Source organism: Euprymna scolopes, chromosome 43 (genome assembly GCF_053919585.1).
Source record: "Euprymna scolopes isolate OS-2025 chromosome 43, ASM5391958v1, whole genome shotgun sequence".
Classification (NCBI taxonomy): Eukaryota; Metazoa; Mollusca; class Cephalopoda; order Sepiida; family Sepiolidae; genus Euprymna; species Euprymna scolopes.
Window position 1 is genome coordinate 63344605 of NC_136524.1, and position 23177 is coordinate 63367781.

General features: G+C 33.9%; 1 protein-coding gene across 3 annotated transcripts in view; it reads right to left on the reverse strand.

Moving 5' to 3' along the window:
- LOC145268368 (N-acetylglucosamine-6-phosphate deacetylase-like) overlaps window positions 1-23177 on the reverse strand; it is a 118748-nt gene that overhangs the window by 55373 nt on the left and 40198 nt on the right. For all 3 annotated transcript variants that reach the window (XM_080123916.1, XM_080123918.1, XM_080123917.1), the window contains exons 3-7: window positions 22192-22331; window positions 16314-16368; window positions 13250-13459; window positions 8513-8601; window positions 6869-7013 (exon numbers count right to left, since the gene is read on the reverse strand). In XM_080123916.1, coding sequence (XP_079980042.1) covers window positions 6869-7013; window positions 8513-8601; window positions 13250-13459; window positions 16314-16368; window positions 22192-22331 — 639 coding nt within the window. The remainder of the gene's footprint in view (window positions 1-6868; window positions 7014-8512; window positions 8602-13249; window positions 13460-16313; window positions 16369-22191; window positions 22332-23177) is intronic.

Here is a 23177-nt window from a genome sequence, read left to right on the forward strand (position 1 = left end):
AGACATCAAAAGGAAACATGTTAAAGCAGAGTTACTTATTTATATGTATGCTTGCCAGTCGGTTTGCCTCAAACTCCACACTGGACCCTTCCAACCACCCCCTACCTGACTTTCCTATGCGGACAAGCGCCACACTAGACGATCTGAAAACCACCCCTGCTCAGGTGCATGCTATCATAAAAAACCTTGACACTTCCAAAGCATGTGGACCCGACCTCATCCCAGCTGTGCTATTAAAAAAGTGATCAGCCGAAGTAGCTCCAGTTCTCTCCAAACTCTACAACAAATGCCTTAATGAAGCTTGCTTTCCGGGCTGTTGGAAAACTGCTTCTGTTGTACCAGTATTCAAGAATTCTGGCGAAAGGACAGACCCATCAAATTATCGCCCCATTAGCCTCCTCCCACTTTTTGCCAAAATATTTGAGACCATAATTAACCATGCTCTAGTCCATCATCTTACAGATGCTAAACTACTGACTGACAAACAATATGGATTTAGACAAGCCCGTTCCACAGCAGACATCCTAACTGTGATCTCTAAACGTATATACCATTCACTGGACAAAGCGGGGGAGGGCAGAGCGGTAGCTCTGGATATATCTAAGGCTTTTAACAGGGTATGGCATGAGGGTCTCCTCAGTAAAATCAGATCATACGGTATCACTGGTAGAATACTTAACATAATTAAATCCTTCTTAGATAAGAGAAAAATCCAGGTTGTCCTCGACGGTCGTACATCTAAACAATATGATATAAATGCGGGGGTGCCCCAGGGTTCTATCCTTGGACCTCTATTGTTCCTGATATTCATAAATGACCTCCCCGACAACATTGCCTCTGAGATGGGTATATATGCTGATGACACTACACTCTATGGCAGGCACTACAGGAAGACGAATGAACACATTTCTAAAGAAATGGCAGAAACACTAGAGGAAAACCTCCAATCTGTAGTGGAATGGGGACAAAAGTGGTTGGTCGCGTTCAATGCTGCCAAGACTAAACTAGTTTCATTCAATAATTACAAGAAACCCTCTCTACCACCCATAGCAATAGCCAATGACTCTTTATCTGAGAGTCCATCTTTCAAACTCCTTGGCCTAACGTTCACAGGAAACATGAGTTGGAACAATTACATTGAAGGACTTGCCAGGGCCGCTGCAAGAAAGGTGGGCTCTCTCTACCGTGCTAGAAAACTACTAACACCCGAAAGTATCCTGTACCTCTATAAGGCCACCATTCGCCCATGTATGGAGTATTGCTGCCACATCTGGGCTGGTGCATCTGCTACTAGTCTCTCGCTCCTTGACAAGGTTCAAAAGAGAGTTGCAAACCTGATAGACCCTGAACTGGCATCTAAGCTTCAGCCTCTGTCCCATCGACGAAATGTTGCATCCCTCTGCCTTTTCTACAAGTATTTTAGTGGTGAATGCTCTGACGAACTGCAATCACTTGTGCCCCCACGACGTGAGCACCCTCGACAAACCCGACAGGCTGCTAAATCCCACCCCCACACTGTAGAGATCCCTAGATGTAAAAGATCTTTTTACTCCAATAGTTTCTTCCCCAGAACCGCTAGACTCTGGAATTCCATTCCAGGTCCCTGCTTCTCCAACAGTACTGACGTGCAGAAGTTCAAGTGTAACGTGAACCGACAGCTTGCTGCCCAAATCCCTACATAGTACCCCAGTAGTTGTTGCCCCTGATAGTAGCCCCCTACACCAAAGTGGCAATTTGCCTTGTTTGGGGTGAAAATGTAAAAAAAAAAAAAATAAAAAAAATATGTATATATATAAGAATTTACACAGAAGTTATGAACAATACAGAGTGGGTTGTGTATACATGCATGTGTATGTATAGGTATATGACTGAACATGCACGAAGTTGAAAGTGTTTGTTGCACATATTGTTCATTATGCATATGTATGTCTGGTGTTTGTATGTGATCCCAAGGGTTCATTAAAGTATGTGTTGAATGTTCATTGTGTATGCAAGACTTTGTTAAGGTATACATGTATAATTATCCTTACTTTGAAAAGGATAATGCATCTGTTGAGGCACGCGGAACAATTATGTGTGTTCACATGAACAGTTAGATTAGAAAGAGAAAAAGATAGGTAGCTAACGGAAGTTGGGTAAAGAAAGTGAAACAGGAAGTAGAAAATGCCACCTGTTGACAAATTGGAAATCACGACAATGGCAGATAATCAGTGCATAACTGAGATATGTTTGTGTGCATGTGTGTGTGCTTGATAGCATATTAGTTCAAAAAGCATCTGCCCATAAACTGAATCCCTAATAACACTTACATAAGATGATTAGAACCAACTACATTATAGCAAAGGTAGACAAGATATAAGAAAACTGCAAATGCAGACACTGTGGGCAAAGAGACAAAACAATACCACTTAAGTGAGTGTATCAAACTAGCCTGGGGTATTGGAATCAGAAAAAACAAGTGAAGCATGCATGGTCTCCCATGAAGGCACAGTGAATGAGGCATAAAAAAATGACTAAGTTCAGCATTTGCCCCCCCCACACACACACACACACATTTAGCCCCAAAAGTTCCCAGGGGACATCAAATCCTGGTGAAAATGAACAAATGGTGCAGTTTTAGGTCTTAACATATGTACATTTGAGTTCTGCACCATGCAAAAAAAGAAATGACTAAGTCCATCATTAGTCCCCACCCATTTAGCACCAAAAGTCCTCAAATCCTTAACATATTTAAATTTGAGTTCAGCACCATGCAAAACTGCTAAATAGACATACACAGAAAATTTTGAACAATCATGGTAAAATAGTTCCAAAAATGGAGTGGTTTTATTAGCCCTAAAAGAGCCTCTGGGGTATACCCAGAGTTATCGCAAAGTATAGATTAACAAAATTATATAGAAATCAGTTACAACTTTTCAGAAAGTTTTATAAAAATACAAGGCATCAATTTTTTTTAATGAGCACAAAAGTGTCAATTTTAGCAATTTTAACCTGAAAGGCACTCCTATGTGGGCAACCGGAGTTTTCCCTGGGAAATTAATTCTGTTACTTTTTTTACGCATATCATGTTTAATGTTTGTGCAAAATTCTTTTAAATTCCAAGACGTAGTTATTGAGAAAAGTGTGGATGGACAAACAGACTAACAGATAAGGGTGAATTCATAGGTCTACCCCCCTTTTGTCGGGGGACCAAAAAGAAATCAATAGCAAGTAGTTGTTGCGATGATGCAAATTCATTTGTAAAGGTTATTGAAAGAGATGAAGAGTACTGGTCATCCAGACTTCAGAGAACACCACCAGTTGTTGTTAGAGGGTAATTTCCGAAGATGATCTGTGTAAGAACTCCTAGTGAATAAAGCGAAGGAGAAGAATAGGGATACTGGAAGCTGATAAAATTAAAAACATGGAAATGAAAAAAAGTTACAGCCAAGTACAACAACAGTGCACTTCCATGGTTGGAATACATGCCATCATTTCTCAAAGTAATGCAACTTTCTTCTTCACAGGGTGGAAAGGAAAAAGATACTTTTTCAAGCATTTCGACAACTTTTTGCATGAGAAATGCTTCAAAAACCTAAGCAATATCAAAAACGCCTTCAGTGATTTCATCGCCACCAGAGCGCAAGATTTTTACGTTACTGGAATAGATACACTTGTTTCGCATTGGCAAAAGTCCGTTGATTCTGATGGGGCTTATTTCTATAAATAAATTTTCATTGAGCCGAGACATGTTCATTTGAATTTAAAAGTTAAAAACCTCAAGAACTTTCTTTTCAACTTGATACCTATCAAGGTTTACTTAGCGTTGAATATGTAAATATAGAGGAAGTATGTCAAACTAAATATATTTCTCAAAGTAATGCAACTTTCTTCTTCACGGGGTGGAAAGGAAAAAGATACTAAAACGTGGGATGAAAAAGAGTTAAAGATTGCAAGAGAAAGGGGGAAAATTATTTAAAAAGAAACTACATAGTGTATTCTTTAAGAATACTAAATTTAGAGATAATGACAGCTCGAATTGGTTGATCTACTCATCATATCTTGTCGCTCCATCTCTTCAACCAGCGGCGTGCGGTTTCATTACCAACACTGAGGTCTTCGTCCATGCAGTTGGGCCCCAGTGGGCAAGATGTTAAAATGTGCTGGATGGTCTGAACTTGGGCACCACAGGGGCATTCAGCAGTTGTACAGTAACCCCACATGAGGAGGTTGTCACCAGTTTTTGCAACTTTTGCCCTTGCCCTATTCAGAGTGACCCATTCCGAACGGGACAGGTGTGGGCCAGGTGGTAAGGTTTCACTGGACTCTGGCAGTGCTATATTTGTAGACTGAGGGTCTACCTCTCTCCACATCTGCAGCCGGTAAGAGGATGTAGGAGTGTCCGGTAGTTCCTCCACTGTGGAAAAGCTTCGCCGGAACACAAGTCGTCTAGCCACCTCCGAGTAGCCATAAAGAGGGTGTCTGGGGTCTTCGAGTTGTTTAGTACGCTCAACTCTCGCAATTATATCCCAGCAGACTTTAGGTGGTGGTATGCCACTTAATCAGTATAGAGCTGGTAAAGGTGTGCTTTTTAAGTTTCTGGTTATGATCCAGCAAGCTTTGTGGAGATCTGCGTCAATGCGGTGAGCATGGGCTGAGCGAGACCATACTGCAGCGACTGGTCGTCCGTAAGCTGGTCTTCAACTATTGGTGATATCCTGGCCAGAATGAGGTGTTCATACAACTTGTACAGTACACACAACAAGGATATAGCGCAATAGCTAGATGGTAGTTTGGTATCTTTCCCTGGTTTAAGAAGAGCTATAACTTTTGCCAGTCACCAGATCTTGGGAATGTTGTATCCAGCAGCACAGGAGTTGAACAGTGATAGGATCCATTCACGAGATCTTGGCCCAAAATTCTGGATCATCTCTGTTGAGATACCATCGAGTCCTGATGCCTTTCTAGACTTGAGATGTTTAATTCCAGTCTTCAATTCCTCCTCAGTAAATGGGGGGAACGTGTCATCAGACTCTTTGTGGACTTCGCCCATCTTCTCTTTCATCTGTTTAAAGTAACCTCGTTCTCTGTGCAGTGGTTTCCCATTTATAAGTAGTTGATGAGCAACTTGGTTTGGTGAGACTGCTGCTGCTGTAGTGTCCGGTTTTTTATCGTTGTTTAGCTTCTTTATTGTTTTCCATGCATTTTTGCTATTGTGGGTCATGTCCAGATCTGCAACGGTCTCCATCCATCGCAAATAGCAAACCTTCATGTGGTGCCCTCTGTTAATCCTTCAGGAGAACCAATTGCTACATTACGCAACATCTCTGCATATCTCCGGTTGATCTACTGCGAGCAGTTTAATGGCAGCCAAGGAACAAGTTATTTGCATTAAATCCATCAAACACTGCATTGACAAAACTGTAGAATCACTCATGTGCAGATTATGTAATAAAAAGAAAATAACCATTTGTGCATATTATATCAAAATGCCCTGTTGTACTAGCTCAATGTCAATATCAAAAATGAAGACATGACAAAGTTGATTAGGTCCTACACTGGGATATATGCAAACTTTATGAATTACATCACACTGAGAAGTGGGATGAGCATAAACCAGAAGTGTTACAGTCAGATGACAATCTCAAATTTCTTTGGGACATGCGCATACAAACTGATAATGTTCTTGAATATTATAAACTCAACATAATTTTTCTAAACAAAAATCAATGATATAGCCTGCCCTTTTGATACGAGAGTGCAAGAGAGAGAACATGAAAATATATATATCAAGATTTGAAATGAAAATTAGTCTATGAAAATGTAAAGAAGTCAAGATGATTTCCATTATAATTGGAATACTTGGGACCATAATGAAAAGCCGCCATAAATGGCTTAATCAGATTGATAAAGCAATTTCTTTCCCAATTTTGGAAAAGGCTTGCCTGTTAGGAATGGTGAAAATTTGAAGGTACAGCTTGAATGTCCAAAATCAAAGAGGTACTTGTACAGTTTAAGCAAGACATTAAAAAATGAAAATATCGAAAAAAAAAAAAAAAAGGTTATATTGTATGTATCCATTTTGGATTGAAGATCTCCGGAAAAAAATTTCACTTAATTTGATCAAGTAGTTTTTTTTTTTTACAGCGGAAAAACATGTTTTTATGAGACCGCATTGAAGTCAGCCATCTTGGAATCTTTTGAACACGCCACAGGAAGATAACTCCAGTTAAAGCACCGACATTCCCTCCCCATCTTTAATTCAAGCTTTTCTTCCTAAAAATAAAACTTTTGCTCGGTATCATAACAAATTGTTTTTCGCTGTAAAAAAGAAACTACTTGATGAAATTAAGGGAATTTTTTTTTTCGGAGGACTTCATTCCATAACCGATATGTACAATATAACCGTTTTTCGATATTTTCATTTTTTAAAGTCTTGATTAAACTGTACAAGTACCGTAAAAGGAATTGACCTGATGTTCAAAAAAATTCAGCTAAAAACATCCAAAAGTTAAGATTACTATGAAATAATAATAATAATATCTACTACTACTACATTTTCTTCGCTTTAACATCTGTTTTACATACTAACATGTGTTAGATTGCTTTTAAAAAATGTTTTGGATCAATTTTTTATCTATATTTCTCTTTAATTCATATCAACACCAACTGTTCTCTTTTTTATACATGATCCAAAACAGCTTATACCTTTCCCATAATGATTTGGCAGATTTCTCTCATCATGTTTCGTGGACAACACAGGTTAAAAAGTCTTCTCTCAAGAAACTATCCTGACCATCAAACTGCAAAGCTTAAAGTTAGATGAATTTTCTTTGTTCATTAATTAAAAAAAAAAAAAGTATTCGAAAATCAAGACAAAAATAAATACCTTCAGGGTGAACTAAATTAGCAATTCTTAAAGCCGCCGGGTGTGTATGGATTCCATCAGCTATTAATCCGTAAAATAGCTTTTGATCCTTTGGTATTTTATTACTTGCTATAAGTCCAACTAAATGTGGGTCTCTGTGATGAAACTAAAATAGAAAAAGAAACAAACAAAACAAAGGACATTACATGTTTGCATTAGTAATAAGTGTAGAGGACTAGGATATATATATATATCCTAATCCCGTTACAAAAGAAAATAATGAAACGAATGGAATGAAGGAAACAAAAACTCAATTGCTGAATAAAATAAACGTGTCATTTATTTACTGTTGAAAAATGAATGTTTTAGTTATAACACGTGTTTATGTCCGCGTTCGGGTGTAACCATCGTTTGTTGCGGGACTGGTGGTGTAGAAAGAAAAAGAAATATGTGTTCATCTCACATTCGGTTCTCTATCGTTTCTTCGCGCGTGGGAAGAGAAGTGAATAATGAAATGGGAATGATAGTCCAGCGTGTAGACAAAGACAAAGATAGAGGGTTGACATCAGCAAAGCCGTGCGCCATGTTAGCAGATAGCTACGCGAAGGTATTCTCAGGGACAAGTTGTATATATATAGAGAGAGAAAGAGTGAGAATGTCAATCCAGTTCATGGAGAGAGAAAGCGTATAAGGTGTACGTACTGTTTGTTAGCTTTTTGCCCCACATGGTAGCAAGTGGTGTGAGGCGCGCGCGTGCCAAAACGACGGCGGCTGGTCCGTAGACCACTCACCTCGGAAGGCGAGTTGAAAAAGAAAGAAGCTGCTTATTGCTCTTGCTTTTATAGTTGTTTCCAGTGGTCCTTTGCGCATGTGTGAATTTCCTTTGAAAGGGGAAGTGACGTTGCCCATGTGTGCATACGTGTGTGCGTATGTGAGTACATGTATGTACGTTAGCGTGTGTGTGTATACACGTGAATGTGAGTGTATGTACGCAAACGTGAATATATGTACATGTGTGGATGTGGCACGTATGTTTGTGTGTGCGTATGTACTTGACAAGTAATATAGCTCGAGATGTGAACACGTATTTTTGTGTGAGACTAGAAAAGGCTCGTGCATAAGTCTGAATCTTATTAGGTAAAGAATTGCCAGAAATTATGCATTTAGGGTTAAGATTTCTTACATCTTAATTTCAATTGATTTTTAATACACTAGAAGGATTAGCAATAATATTATCATGAATCTTATTACATGAAGCATTGTCAGCGATTAATAATATGAATTAGAATTTTTCCATCTTAATTTCAATTGATTTTTAATACACTAGAAGGATTAGTAATAATATTATCTTAGATTTTTTTATTAGTATTACAAACTAGGATTTCTTTCATCTTGATCGGGTTTTTTTTACATTAGAAGGATTACTGTGTCTTTAATTTTTTAATTAAATGAAGAATGTAGGTTATTATTAATTTGGGACAAGGATGTCTTTCATCTTATTACACCATAAATAATTAGCAATAACAGCATCCTGAATCTTATTTGATATGTTACTTAAATAAGTTTTGTGTGAGTCAGGAGAGATAACTCCATTTTCTATTTACTTTTTACTAATAATTACGAAATTTTTAGACAAAGCAGTTCAAAGAAAATATATTTACTTACAGACAACATGGCATTAAAGAGATGGGTAATAAATGATGCTCCATTTTTTACAGCAATTTCTCCTTCCTTTAAGTTTGCAACTGAATGACCTGAAGTATAAAAAATGATAGTTTCTCCTAAATGTGTAAAATATATAAGGATAACAATAATACTAATATTTGTAATGTAACAAAAAAAAAATACGTAAGTTCATATGTAATAAAAGAACCATCCAGAACTTCTAGTACATTTACACACATACATAAATATATACTCTTTATGTGTTTTTACATAAGCAGTATTATGTTGCTACACAGCCATGAGCATGTTTCGGTCAGCTAGCTACTAGTAACTAGAGACTTCTTCAGGCGATTCAGCTTAACGAAAGCAAAGTTTGCAAACTAGATACCGAAACATCCTCATGACTGCATAGCAACATATTACTGCTTATGTAAAAACAAAGAGTATACCCTGCTCTACTTCTGTATTGAGCACTCTTGTATTTACCTCATTACACTTCATTGGTTACTTAACCTCTGAAAAACAATAACCTCAGATTATAAATATATATTTTTTCTTCTTTCTTTCTACTTTCCTTTTTTCTCTCTAATGATACATACATTTTGCATCCTCCTTTTTATTTGTGTTCCTTCTTTTTCACATATATTAAATGCCGTTAGCTTAGTTTATTTTTGAATATCACGCAACATGACCTCCTAATTAATTTTGTGCTGGAAACTCCTGTAAAATTTTAATTGTGGTCTTCACTTTTGTATAAGCAATGTTGCCTGAATAGGTCTCTAATTATTTGTAACTGGCTGATCAAAACATGCTCACGAATGTAAACATATAATGACACATAAATGCTTATGTAAAACAAATAAAAAGTATATTTTGCCCTACTCCAGTATTGAGCACTCTTCCCTTTTTAAAACTTCATTGGTTACTTCACCTCTGGAAAATATTAATCTACCTACATACGTGTATGTGTGTGTATGTAAACAAGACAAATTTATGATGAAAATAAAATTTGAATCAAATTACAATATTTATTCATTCATTAAAAATTCAAGCAATTATAATAAAGAAAAGACCTTAATCTATGGATTTACAAAGACAGACTATGGTTATAGTCAGCTAACGTACTTCCCAACTTCCAGCATGGCTGCTACCGAAAGCAGTTACAAGGCAAACCAGTTCCTTTGCTTTTTCTCTCACACCTCTATATCCCCTATGTATGTACTCTTTTTTTATTACATTTTTAGATCTTTTTTTTATTTAATAATTATTGAAAAGTTTTTTGATTTTATTTTAATTAAGAATTATTGAAATTAGTTTTTGTTTTAAAAATTATTAGAAATACCTTTAAACTGGGAATATTATGTATTGATACGTTTTTCAATAATTTTATTTGTTATTTAGATGTCAATAATTTTAGTTCTTTATACTTTCATAAACATATATTTATCATATAAATTCAAATAAGAAACTTATTTTTAAAATTCAAAAATATCATCTATAATATCAAAGCGAAAATGTGTGTTAGTGCGTGCGTTATTTTTGTATGTCCGGCAAAGGCTTTTTTTGAAGGGGGGAGGGGGGCACTAATTCTTATAACTTTTTATATACTCCCTAGATTATAATATCTCCAATTTACAAAAGGAGGTCATGTCTATCTTTTACTTGAACGACTTTTACATGCTATTTTCGCTGTGTTTCCTGCTCTCTGCGTGTTTGTTTGGCTTTTCTGTATAAAAAGCGAAACTGAATCCATATATAAATGAATCTCTGTCACTCGTGCCAAGGACGTCCAGAAAAGCAATGAGCTTTGATCAATGCAGGGAAAACCCATCATATCAGACAATTGCTATTCATTTGGACACTCCCCTTTTTATGGGAAGCTAAAATTGGCTTGCAGCCAAAGTTAAGTGTGGGATTTCATTTCCCTATGGCGTGATGTCTGACCTCATTAAATTTACACACCTGTGTGAACTCGTTCACTTAAGTTTTTAATCGTTTAATTTTAACCATTTTCACTTACACTGCCCTCCTAGCATAGCGGTAAGTTATCAGGCTATCACTTTTTTCTGCCTTCACCTCAAGGCTTCAGGTCCGAGCTTACCTACCTACCAAAACTTTTTTCCTACACACACACGCACCGACAAACACCTGGGCAACACCAGGCACCCACTCTAGCCTATAATATAAATCTCAGTCGTCAGTTTGTGTGAATGTATGTATGTACGTTTGTATGTTTGCCAAAAACTTTTAACAGACATGACAGATCTTAACAAGATCAGCATCGATATCTCAGACGACAAATATAAAAAAATTGGCAAAAAGACATTAATTCCTTCATCTTCAACTGGACACTTTTCTACAATGAGTGGCCAGTTTTTGTGTCAACATTTTCGCAAAATCATCATCTCGGTTAGATTGACTATGCTTAATTTCAACGCTCAGGACTTCCGGTTGCGTGATGAAGACATCGGCTAAAACGTCACTTTTTTTAAAACTTTTTCCTCCTTCCCCTTACAGGTTCGAGCCTGCTCACATACTACCACCTTTTTTTTAACACCTCTCTCCACCCAAACTGCCTACTGTTGTTTTGATTTCCACCTCCAAGGTTCCTTACTACATCACCTTCACACACCCAGGCAATGCCGGGCACCCCTACTAGTAAACATATATTTCTTATACAATTTCAAATAAAACCAAAACTTATTTTAATTTTGTTATTAAAAGTGAAAATAAAGACTAATTGTGTTATTTTCATCAGTATGATTTTGTTAATTTTTATTGTTAATTTTTTTAATAATGTCATTTCCTTCTATTTTATCTCAATAAATCACTTCACAATAAAAAATAATGAAGAACAATAAAAGTGAAAAAACTGATTTGCCTCGTCACCACTTCTGGTAGCAGCCACACTAAAAGTTAGGAAGTACGTGAGCTGCTTATAACTGACTGTTCATCAAAGGATAAACATTAGTAACAAAACTGCATTAGCATAAATTTAAAACTATATAAAAATATAAACCTTTTGGTGAACTCAAAGACATTTTCAAGAGAATTAAATAGAATAAAATAGTCAAAGTAAAACTCAAATAATTAATTACTAAATAATTACTAGATTATTAAAATAATTAGTGAAGTTGTATTCTGTAAGGTTCAAAAGAAAGAATCTGGAATCCAAAGTGTGAATAGATTATATTCAAATCCAAAAGTCAGTTAAATGTGAACATATCAAGCAATCAAATAAGATTTACTCTTTTTATAAATATATACTATTTAAATTGACCAAAAGTAAATAAGGTAAAAGCTAGTTGTCCTAATAGATGAAAGATCCTGGTGATTAAATGTTCATTCCCAGTTGTTAGTGCACTGTTGTGGCCTTGCAGGGCTTATAATAATGAAACTATGCAGCTTATTTGTAGGCCATAACTGCCACCAACAGCTACCACAACATTTAGTTTTAAATGTATCATCATATTTGGTTTTACATACTGGTATGCATTGGATGACTTTAAGAAATCGATTTCCAAACTAACCTATCTCTGGTCAGGTTTTTATCTATCACTCTTTTTCTCAAATCCATCCTTATCACTTCCATCAATCCTTTCTTTGGTCTTTCTCCAAGAATTGACTGCTACCTTAATTGTTCTACATCTAACTCAACAACTCATTCGCTCTTTCAAACATGACTATCCCATCAAAGTCTCCTGTTCTGCACAAATGTCCTTATACTGTCCAGATTTTGTTCTCTCTCTCAGAATAAGGTTGTCTAAGACTCACATTACGCATCTATCAAGTCATTCTCATATTATTTCGCTCAATCCACTATCCATTCCTTTATCTTAGAATTACACTAGCACCTGTAGCAATATATATTAAATTTTATATATTTGTAAAATAGTAAGTGGATTGCATCTATGTTTGGTTATTGGGGAAGTGGTATTTTGATCAGTGTCATTGAAAAGTTAAGGATTTAATAGCTATCCAGTTTTTAAATCTGCAAAACAGCTAGGTGGTAAACAGCTGATGATCCCGTTTTTTATTTCATAGTTTAAGTTTAGGTTTCACCGCTTTATACCTTAATCCCTGTTTTGTAATTGTGAATTTCCTAACTGAAAATTATGCAAATGCTAAGTCTATGATATGTTGATGTTAGCGTCCTTAGGAATTTTAACTTCATTTTTTGTTTCACTTATATTTTTTTTTTTAAATTGCATTTTCACCTCAAACAAGGCATAGTGCCACTTCAATGTAGGGGGCTACTATCTGGGACATAATTTGTAGAGGAACTATGTAGAGAGTTGAGCAGCAAGATGCCTGTTTACATTACACTTTAACTTTTGCATATCAGTACAGTCAGGGAAGCAGGAACCCGGAAGGAAATTCCAAAGTCCTAGAGAAGAAACTATTAAAGTAAAAGGCTTTCTTACATCTGGGGATTATTACTGTGTAGGGGTGGCATTACTAAAAGTTTCTTCAGACTTCTACCACCATAATACCTTTGTCTTGGGACTTTTGTTTGTTCGCTTTTTGTTTTTTCAAATTTAAATAAACATTTTTAATTTAGAAAAAAATGACACCAGCACTTCAATTTCTTGTTCTCTGTCAGTGGAGGAGAAATCCTTCACGACTGAGACAATTTTTATTTTTGTCCCTTTTCTCTACATTAAAAAACGACCCTAGTGTCTAACTCTGTCCAGTGGGGAGGCATTGTAAATAGGGACACCAGATCTAAAAACTTACCCAATGAAACAGTAATGTTTCTTGATACAAGTTCTTTTATGATTTCTGAGGAATTATTTAATTCTGGTGCCAATGTTATAATTGCAGTATCATCAATAGTTCCATACACATTCAGAACATCTTGAAATCCTCCTGAAAACGTCTTCAAATGTTCCTGCAGATGGGCCCCTTTCTTTCCTTCACTAATAAATGGCCCTTCTAGATGAACACCTGAAAATAAAATTAAATAGAAACATTTTTATAATTTTTTTTATATAAAACAAGAGTAAATTCACTTTTTTGATAAGTCATCATGGAAACCTTGAAAAATAAATGACAGCTAAAAGAAATATGTAAAGTAATATTTCTACAGATCAATTTTTTCTTCATACATTTTTAGAGAAAATCTAAACAAAAATTTTTTTTTAAAATGTTCAAAAGATTTCTTTGTTATATTTTTGCATTTTATAGCTCATGTAATGTTCTTTGGTAGTATTTGGAAATGAAATATGCTCCATTGTGTAAAGATATCTCCTTTTTTATGGAAATCGCTCCAGACAAGGTATGAAACCATTTTTAAAAATATCAGATCATAAATTCTGAGAGAAAAGGAAGTCATAAAAAAATAATCAGAAAACTTTCCTAAGACAGAATTTCAGGAATGCAAGTGTGAAGTGTTTGTGACATATTTTTGAATAACTAATGTTCATTCCATGCCATGAAGAATTAGCACACAATGTAACTGATGATGGGCAGAGTAGGTATTAAAAAGTAAGTAAAAATGGCAGAATCAAATAATTGGGGAAAAATATGATAGATACTGAAAAAAATTATTGAATGCTAAATTTTTGGAAACGTGCATTACAGTTTGGACTAATTGGATTGCAAAACAGATTAGCATAAGCTTTTGATTAAAACAGATGGGAGAAATTTATTTTACTTTACTATCAAGATATATATCTATAAAAGTGTGTGTGTGTGTGTGTGTGTGTGTGTGTGTGTGTGTGTGTGTGTGTGTGTGTGTGTGTGCGCTTCCCTACCAAATAACTGTCAATTTTCGGTCTACAGATTCGAGATTTGACATAAGGGGTATTGAGATTTGGGGAAAATCTTTTTAATCAGTTTTCGTCCAGAAATTTGGCTGGTTTAAGTTCAACGATTTGACCTTTGAGGACTCTACCAAACTCCTCCACCAATTTTGGGTCTAAACACTTGAAATTTTAGATATAGGTTACTTGGACATGGATCTAACTATATAATTTTCTTTGAGCCTAAAACAATAAATGTTAAGGGGTCATAATTGGGGTCAAAGTTTTAAAAAAATTGACATCTGCATCTTTACTAAATTACTGAGTCAATTTTTGGTCTAAACATTTGAAATTTTACATAAAGTGTATTCAGATATAGGGCAAGCTTTTTTATCATATTTTGCTGAAAATTTGGCTTCCAAGAGGTCAAAGTTCAAAAGATTTTACCTTTGCTGTCTCTAGCAAACTATTAATCCAATTTTTGGTCTAAACATTTGAAATTTTACATAAAGGATATTCAAACATGCAGCAAGCTTTTTAATTAGTTTGGGGGCAAAAATTTGGCTGCCAAGAAGTCAAAGTTTACAGAGTTAACCTTTGCAGACTCTACCAAACTCCTCTGCCAATTTTGGGTCTAAACACTTGAAATTTTAGATGTAGGTTACTTAGACATGGGTCAAACATTTTAATTTAATTTGAACCCAAAACAAATTTTAAGGGGTCAAAATTGCAGTCAAAGTTTTAAAAAATTTGACGTATGCAGTCTTTACCAATTTTTCTCTATGGTAGTTAAGGAATACTATTATATAGGAAGGCATTACCATACATATTCACACTTTTTAATATATACATATGCACATAAAGTTATGAACAGTACATAGGGCCCAAGCAAAGCTGGGCAGAACTGCTAGTAATCTATAAAATGAAATAATGCAATTTTTCCCCATATTCATTCAGACATTATAGGAAAATAACTACAACTTCATATGTTAAACTGTTCTACAAAGCAATTGGCCTAAGTTCTGATGGGTGTTTCCATAAATGATGCATTCGTTTTCCATCTTTTCAATATTTGTTATATTTTATCTGGGAAACCCGATTCTCACAAATAAAACTTCCAAAGTTACGATTTTTGAATACTTCAAATTATCCACTATAACTGCTACCCAAATCACCAAATTCTTTGCTTACAGAAGGGAAATTCTGTTATGCCACAACATTCCAGATTCAGAACTATCATCCAACCATGCTGGCTGCTTGAAATTTTTTTGAGTTACCAGATTATGTTTAAATGAACACATCATTGAAGACCATATTTTGATGGGTTTTTTTTATTCATCCTCATGTCTAAGTAATCACAAACCACAAAATTTCCCCCTCCTATACCACTGAACAATGATAAAACAAATACTATTGGACAATCATAACTTAAAACTGGTAGACAAGTCAGGCATAAACTAAAGTGCATTTATACCAAATGTGGTTGGATTACAGAAAGGATTTTAAATTTAAGGAATGGGATGAGGGAGAGGGGGCATATGCAGTTAGCTCTATAAAACATTTACTCAGCTTGATAGCAGAACTATCTCTCTTTATTTCCCATGATTCCCTCTCTCTCTGTCAATCAGTGACTGTAATTATGTTTTTATGCAGTTCTCAATCAAATATAATTAAAATAAAACAAAAATCTTTTTAAATATAATCCCCATAGTTTATATCTCCATTTTACACTTAATCTTGAAATTTTCAAAACAATAATAGTCACATTCCAAACACAATTTCTACCATCACCCCTCTCCCTTCCCTAATCTACATCCAGCTACAATCTAGATTAAACTTCTTATTTACTATCTTGCTTCTCCGATCTCCTCAATGTGTTCTCATCATGTATGCATATATTTTGCGCATAAATAGTCTGAGAACGATGGATTCTATTTAAGTCATAGATTTAAATCTGATTTTAGATTAAGAGTAGATAAAGGGTGATTGAGGTAGTTTAATGGTGTATCCTTGTGACAGAATGAAAATGTATTTTTAATGAAAGACAAAATGCTTACCAAGAATGCCAGCACCATTTAAACTTCCTTCCGATCTTTTCATTTTTGGTAAAATCTGCAAAAGATATCAGCATCATCATATTTGGTTGAAGGTTTATTTTACATGCTATCATATGTTGACGGCTTTAAGAAATTGACCTCCAAACTAACCTATCTCTAGCCAGGTTTTTATTTATCCTTCTTTTTCGCAAATCCATTCTTTTCATTTCTTACCATGCTTCTCTTGGCATGCCCTTATGAGCTGACTCAGCTACCTCAATTGTACTACACATATTAACTCAATCTTTCTAATGTGACCATGCTAGCCAAGTTTTGTGTTTCACCCCTAAAACTGTATCCCTATACTCTCTAGATTTAATCTTCCTCTGAGATCAGATATAGGCCTGTCTTTAAAGCTGACATTACACATCTATTATATCATTTCTCTCCACGCAACGCATGTCCTCAATCCTCACTAACTAGGTATCACTTCCATATACTATCACACAATGTACACATGCCTGATTGAGTTTTCCTTTGCTTGACAAGAGTGATGCTCTGCTGGTTAGTCATGGCAGAATTTCCCTGAACTTACTCCGTCACTCTTAACTCTTGCAATCACACAAGCACCTGCTTCTCCCAAAGTAAGGTTATATCAAACGGTTTGTAAATATTTTCAATGTCCATTTTCAAAGACTTTTCAAAGTTTTTCAAGGTCTTCCCCAGACAAAATTCAAGTTTTCAAAACAAAATTTGGGGTTTATTTTTTAACTCAGAGCAATTTGAAAAAGTAGTAAAAAAAATCAACTATACACAAAATGTTACCATAGTCAATAAAAGTTACTTTGCAACCTATCTGCATCATTTTTTTGTCATTTCAAAGTAATTTTAAATGTTTTTTATTTCATCTCAAATATTAACTTTCTTTATGGCTTTTAATTTCCAACCAAGATGTCTGTTGTCTTGTCCATTTGTTTTTTTTTTTGGTCTGGTCTAGTCAACGTAGTTTTGTGACAAAGGGATTAATTCTTGTATCCACAATACTAGGCAATTTCAGAACAATGTATCTTAATTTTATTTTCAATATTTTAAAAATATTTTATTTCTATTAGTACTTAAAAAATTATTTCATAGTATTTATTTTGATTTTATTTTTAATATTCCAATACAAATTTTTACTGGACATAAAGAATACAATTTTCAAAGCCTTTTCAAGAAATTTTCAGTATATTTCCCATATTTTCGAGGATTTTTCAAGGTAATAATAGAAATAAGGCTTTTTCAAGGTAAAAGGCCAAATTCAAGGATTTTTCAAGTTTGTACGAATCCTGTATCAGTGTCATGCAAAGATCTGATGATGAAAGAGTTAAGCTACATGACAATAGAAGCAAAGGCAATAGCTTCACAAGCTATTAATGTACTTTGTTTTTTCCCATCTTACTAAACATACAACAGAATAACACATCATTTAATAAGTATGCACTTTCTGCAATGAATTCTTAGAATATATATATATATATATATATATACATATATATATATATATAGCTATGGGGGTCTATTTTAAAAAATTGTAGGCGCAATGTGTGAAATCTTTCTTGTTTATTCATATCTGCTAAATGGAGCATACTTATCCAAGTATTAGTTTCAGTATATATATTTTTATTTTATTTTCAGAAAGTTTAGATAAGTCATCGGTACTGCTGGTTTCAAATCTAATAATAGGGGACCGTTTTAGATCCCCATATCAAGCTCTCTTCATAAGATACTCAACTCTCTGAGTATCAGCAGAAGAGAGCTTGATATGGGGATTTAAAATGGTCCCCTAGTATCAGGTTTGAAGCCGACGGTACCGATGACTTATCTAAACTTTCTAAAAATAAAAATATAAATAATACGCTCTTATTTGCGGAATTTTTTCTTATAATAGTATGTATATATACATATATATGGTTATGAGTGTTTGTCTCTAAAATTGTCGGATGACTGATGTACTTCCCTTTTTAAGCATGTCTGGCATGAACAAGATATTTTTTAGTGGAAATCGCTCAAAACAAAGCATGACGCCACTTGATTTAAAGTGGCTAAAAAGAATGAAAGATGTTTGTCACAAGGATCAAAGAGTAGCATCTGTTCTATCCTTAGAAGAAGAAAAGAGATCCCTTCTTAATGGGGTCAATTTTTATTTTTGACACATGTAGAATGTTCTTTTTTTTTTTTTGGAGAAGCTAAATATCTCCATATTAAAAAGTGACCTTATGTCTAAACTTTGACCTTGTGGCAGTAACATACAGGAGTCTAGTGTTGCCCAGAGCCAATTCATTGATTGTCTGCCCATATCCCAAAAACAAATGAAATAACATATATATGTTATTTATTTGTTTTTGTGATATGTTTTGAATGAATTAAATTAGTTATACAAAAGTGCATTTTTACCTATACCTAAATGCAAGTTGAGAATAATCAAAAAATAAAAAAGGCTTTTTAAATTTTGCATTTTTTAATTTTTTTTTTGTAAAGTCGATTGTCTGTGCCGTCTTCTCCCGCAAATGTAAACATCTAATTTTTTTTTGAGGTGGGGGCAACATGTGGGTGGTTAGTTTATGCTAAATTTAGTTAATTGTATGTATGCCCCCCCCACCCCCAGGGTGGAGTGTAAATTTTTACATTAGCTCCACCTCCGCATTTACGCATTCCCTTACTTGCTTTTTTTATACTTTGGCCACAGCTGCCATGGCCGCCACTGTGCGCAATTTGCCAGGAATGGCAGTGACCACCAACAACAATCATAATTTAATTTTTTTTACAAGGGGAAGGGGAATCATGTTTCCACCGGGCAACACCGGTTAATGGGTCCTACTAGTTAATAATAATGCAATTTATTTATTTTTTCAAACTACTGGTTTCATCTTGAGTGCTATATTCACACAATGTTTTAGTCGACATAACCTCCAACTTTCTTCAGAGGTATTTTATCAAACTTCGAAATCTGTACAGGTTTTAAAATGTAACCCTTTATTTAATCCATGTGGCTAGTACGCTCTCATTCTGTCAGCCATAACCAGGTAGAACTAGTAATTTGCAATTGTATTCTGAGTATTGCCCATACTAAGGATTGAATCTTACAAGTGAATTTTACTTAGTACTTTATCCATTACAACACAGATTCTTGTGTACAATTCTAGTATGAATTTTGGGATCCTTAAACCCATTCTTATTTTTTAGATGTACAATCTTACTACTTATCGACAATTTGTTTGAAAACTTTAGGATTAAACTTTTATCAAAAATATAGAATATTAACAACTTGACAGAATTTCAAACTCCCAAAATGGCAGATATTTGCAATTAAAAATTGAAAAAAAGCATTTATTTCATAGAACAAATATCATATTAGCAATGTTTTTCTATTCTTATTAAAAATGTTTGGGCTTTTTTTATTTATCCAAAATCTAATATACTAAAATATCTGTTGTAATATTAATTACCTTAGCCACATATTAAACATACCTATTTCTTTATAGGCTGTTTTTGTATAATTTCAATTAATTTTTTTTTTTTTAATTATGGTACAACTCTCTCCCCCTAAATAAAATACATATAAGTAACAATAAGAGAATAAGTTTAAATTTATTTAAAATTTGAATTTATGTTTGTGCTGAAAAAAAAGAACTCTTATACTTCTGCTTATGCGCTTCGGAAGTGAGTAACTTCACTTAATCTTTATTTCTTTCCTTCTTTCGTTAAATCAACTGCAGTACTCATAGTGGCTCATCCCTGCGCAGTTCTCAGTAAAATAAAGTTTCTTTCAAGCATCTTCAGAATTGGACTTTTTCATTACAATGCTCTAGTTAAATATTTAGATAAATAAATTGTAAAATTAAAATTAAGAAACTCAAAATTTCAAAGAAAGAATATTTTACACCTATCTTTTAAAGTAAAGTGATATTTTCCCCTGTATCATTGACAGGTAGTTCTCTCAAACTAAAAAGATACATATGAAAATCTACCTTAAATACAATTTAGACCAATCATTGGTCCATGTTTACAAGCCTAAAAGATTACTAACTTTAGTATGGAAGTAGGAGTGACTAACCCTTCACAGTATTAAGTCCTTTTTCTTCAATTCATCACATAAAGAAATATGGTAGAAATCGAATTAGAATTACTTTCACACATGCATTAAAAAACGCTTTAATAAGTTAAATTTTCAGATCACAAATAATACAAAAATATCAAACATTTCCCATTACATTGTTAGGATATACATAACAAAACGTTCCTTATATTTATTTGAAACTTCATAAACATTATGCACTATTTTTCAATTTCCTTGGTAACATACAAGTGCTTCAGTATTTGTGTAAAATTACTGTATTTGTTGTTGTTTGATAGTAATTGATGTATAATGTGAGTCTTAAAGACAAATTTAGTTCGATAAGCTCAGAGGAAGATTAAATCTAAATAGTATAGATAGATGTGGGTAGGAGAGTAGACATGGTGTGGCCACGTTAGGGGGTGGAACTCTTCTCCAACTTTGCTGTAATCTTTCCAACAGTCAGATACAACCATGACTCCTGGCTACAGAATGTATTTCTTTATTATAGGAAGGAGGGTTTCAGCATTATGGCTTGGTACAGCCACCAAGAAATCTTCCTTCTCAGTGAGGTCATATCCTCCAAAAACCCAGAGTGGTACGAGGAGTCTTCCAAAATTGTCTTCTTCTGTTAAAAAGACTTGTTAATTGTCACTATGTACTTTGGGCCTCCAATCTGCTGGGATTCCTAAGGAAATAATTCTGGAAAATGTCTCTCATAAAGTTTCTCCAGTCAGTAATTGTGTGTTCTGTCTCTACATGTACATTTTTTTTTTTTGGCATTGACATGTTGTGTGATCACGAATATATTATTTTAATAACTTAGGAAATGTCCATTATGTAATATTTTTTTTAAGCGAATAAACTTGTTTGTGTCTTCGTTTTTAGACTGATTAAATTTATGCATGATTGAAACTGATTTTTTTTTTCTTCCAATTTATTAAAAATCATCAGCTTAGATTTTCATTGGCTAAGTGTGTTTGTTATCAATTTTTTCATCATTTCAGAAAAATTGCTTTATTTAGACATAATATACAACACCTTCCTTCTGATGTTTGTGTATTAGTGCTATCATTTAATATTCCTTCCCAAAACAAACGCTAAAAATTTATTACACCTACATACATATGCTGACCCAAGGATATTCATTCTTAGTTATAAGATGATACAAATATTTAAATGTTCATTATCTCTATTCATATATAAAGTTAGGTATGTACATATTTTTAAATATCTGTATGTACAGGATTCACTCCTAAACTAATTATTTGATCATTATGAATTATCTTCAGTATCAAAATTGATACAATTAGTACCATTATTAACATTGATATTACTGCTATTATGATTATTGTCACCAGCAATAATATTATTATAATTATTGCTATTATTTATTCTTTTATATTTAATATTTTTAGAAATTACACATTTGTGTATAGAAACATATTCAATACATTTTTTTTTGTAAACTTAATACATTTCCATTTAAACATATTTAAAAAATAAAAAAGAGACAGAGAAAGTAATCTAAATTTTAAAAAATAACTGAAAAAAATATGTAATCCTTAATAATAACATAAAAAAAAAAGGTTGTGTTTCTGCTTAATTTGTTAAAATTCTGAACACTTTGCATCATGAAGCGAGATACAGACTTGATTGTTAATCAAATACTGATTAGCTACAAGAATATGTTTTCACACTTGCTTTCATCCTAGAATGTTGCATGACTGATAATATTAAAAGAATTTCTTCAGTTGAATAAATCCCTCAGCAAAATCTGTTGTATATATATAAAAGTTTTACCTGCTGATATTTTTTTATTGGGGAGGTAACAATTGTTGGACAAAATGACGTGACTCCATGTTGAAGTAATTTCTTTGCTACTTTAGCAACTCCAGCTTCTACATTTTCCGTTTCTAGAGAGAAATCAACACCTTCAGCACCTAAAATGAGAACAAACAAATTCTATTCTTGAAAATGCTAGAAAACTGAACGATTTATTAATTATGTATTAAATTATTTATTAAAATTATCATTTTATATTCATTTTTGATAAAGTCTGGTAAATAAATACTTCATACTTTATTTTTCCTTTGATAACTGAGTTTTTTCTATATGTTTAAATTTTAAAAGAAAAAAAGTAATCTTACATAAGATGTGGTAAATTTTTTTTTTTTTTTTTTTTTACATGGGTGTCACCACTTATCAAGGCCCAGAGGCCACTCGAGGATAAGGGTTAATAGGTATACATTAGTCATTGTGATTTTAGCATAGTAAACAGTGGGAATTTTGTAACTTGGATTACTTAGGGGGACGATTTAATTAGAACTTTTTCACATTGGACTTTTTCTTTCTTTTTTTTTTTCATAGGCATCAACACATTATCAAGGCACAGAGGCCACTCAAGGATAAGGGTTAAAGAGTGTACAGTAGAAATTGGACAATATAATAATCATTAGTAATGAAAATTTGTTAAATTTGATAACTTATATGGAACGGCTCATCAAGAACTTATTTACGTTAGACTTGAAGACAACCATATTGTAGTCAGCCGGAAAGCAGGAAAACGGAAGACAATTCCACAGGCGTGCAGTTCTAAGAAAGAAGCTTTGTTCATGGAATCTACGTTTAGGTTTAGGCACAGATAAAGAGTGGGGGGAATTATTGATAGTGTTTACAGCTAGACAAGTGTTTCTTGTGAAAGTTTTGCGAGGGGGGACCATAGATTGAAGCTCAGTCAAACACTTTCCATGAAAATAACGATACATCAGAGACAAACTCGCAACATC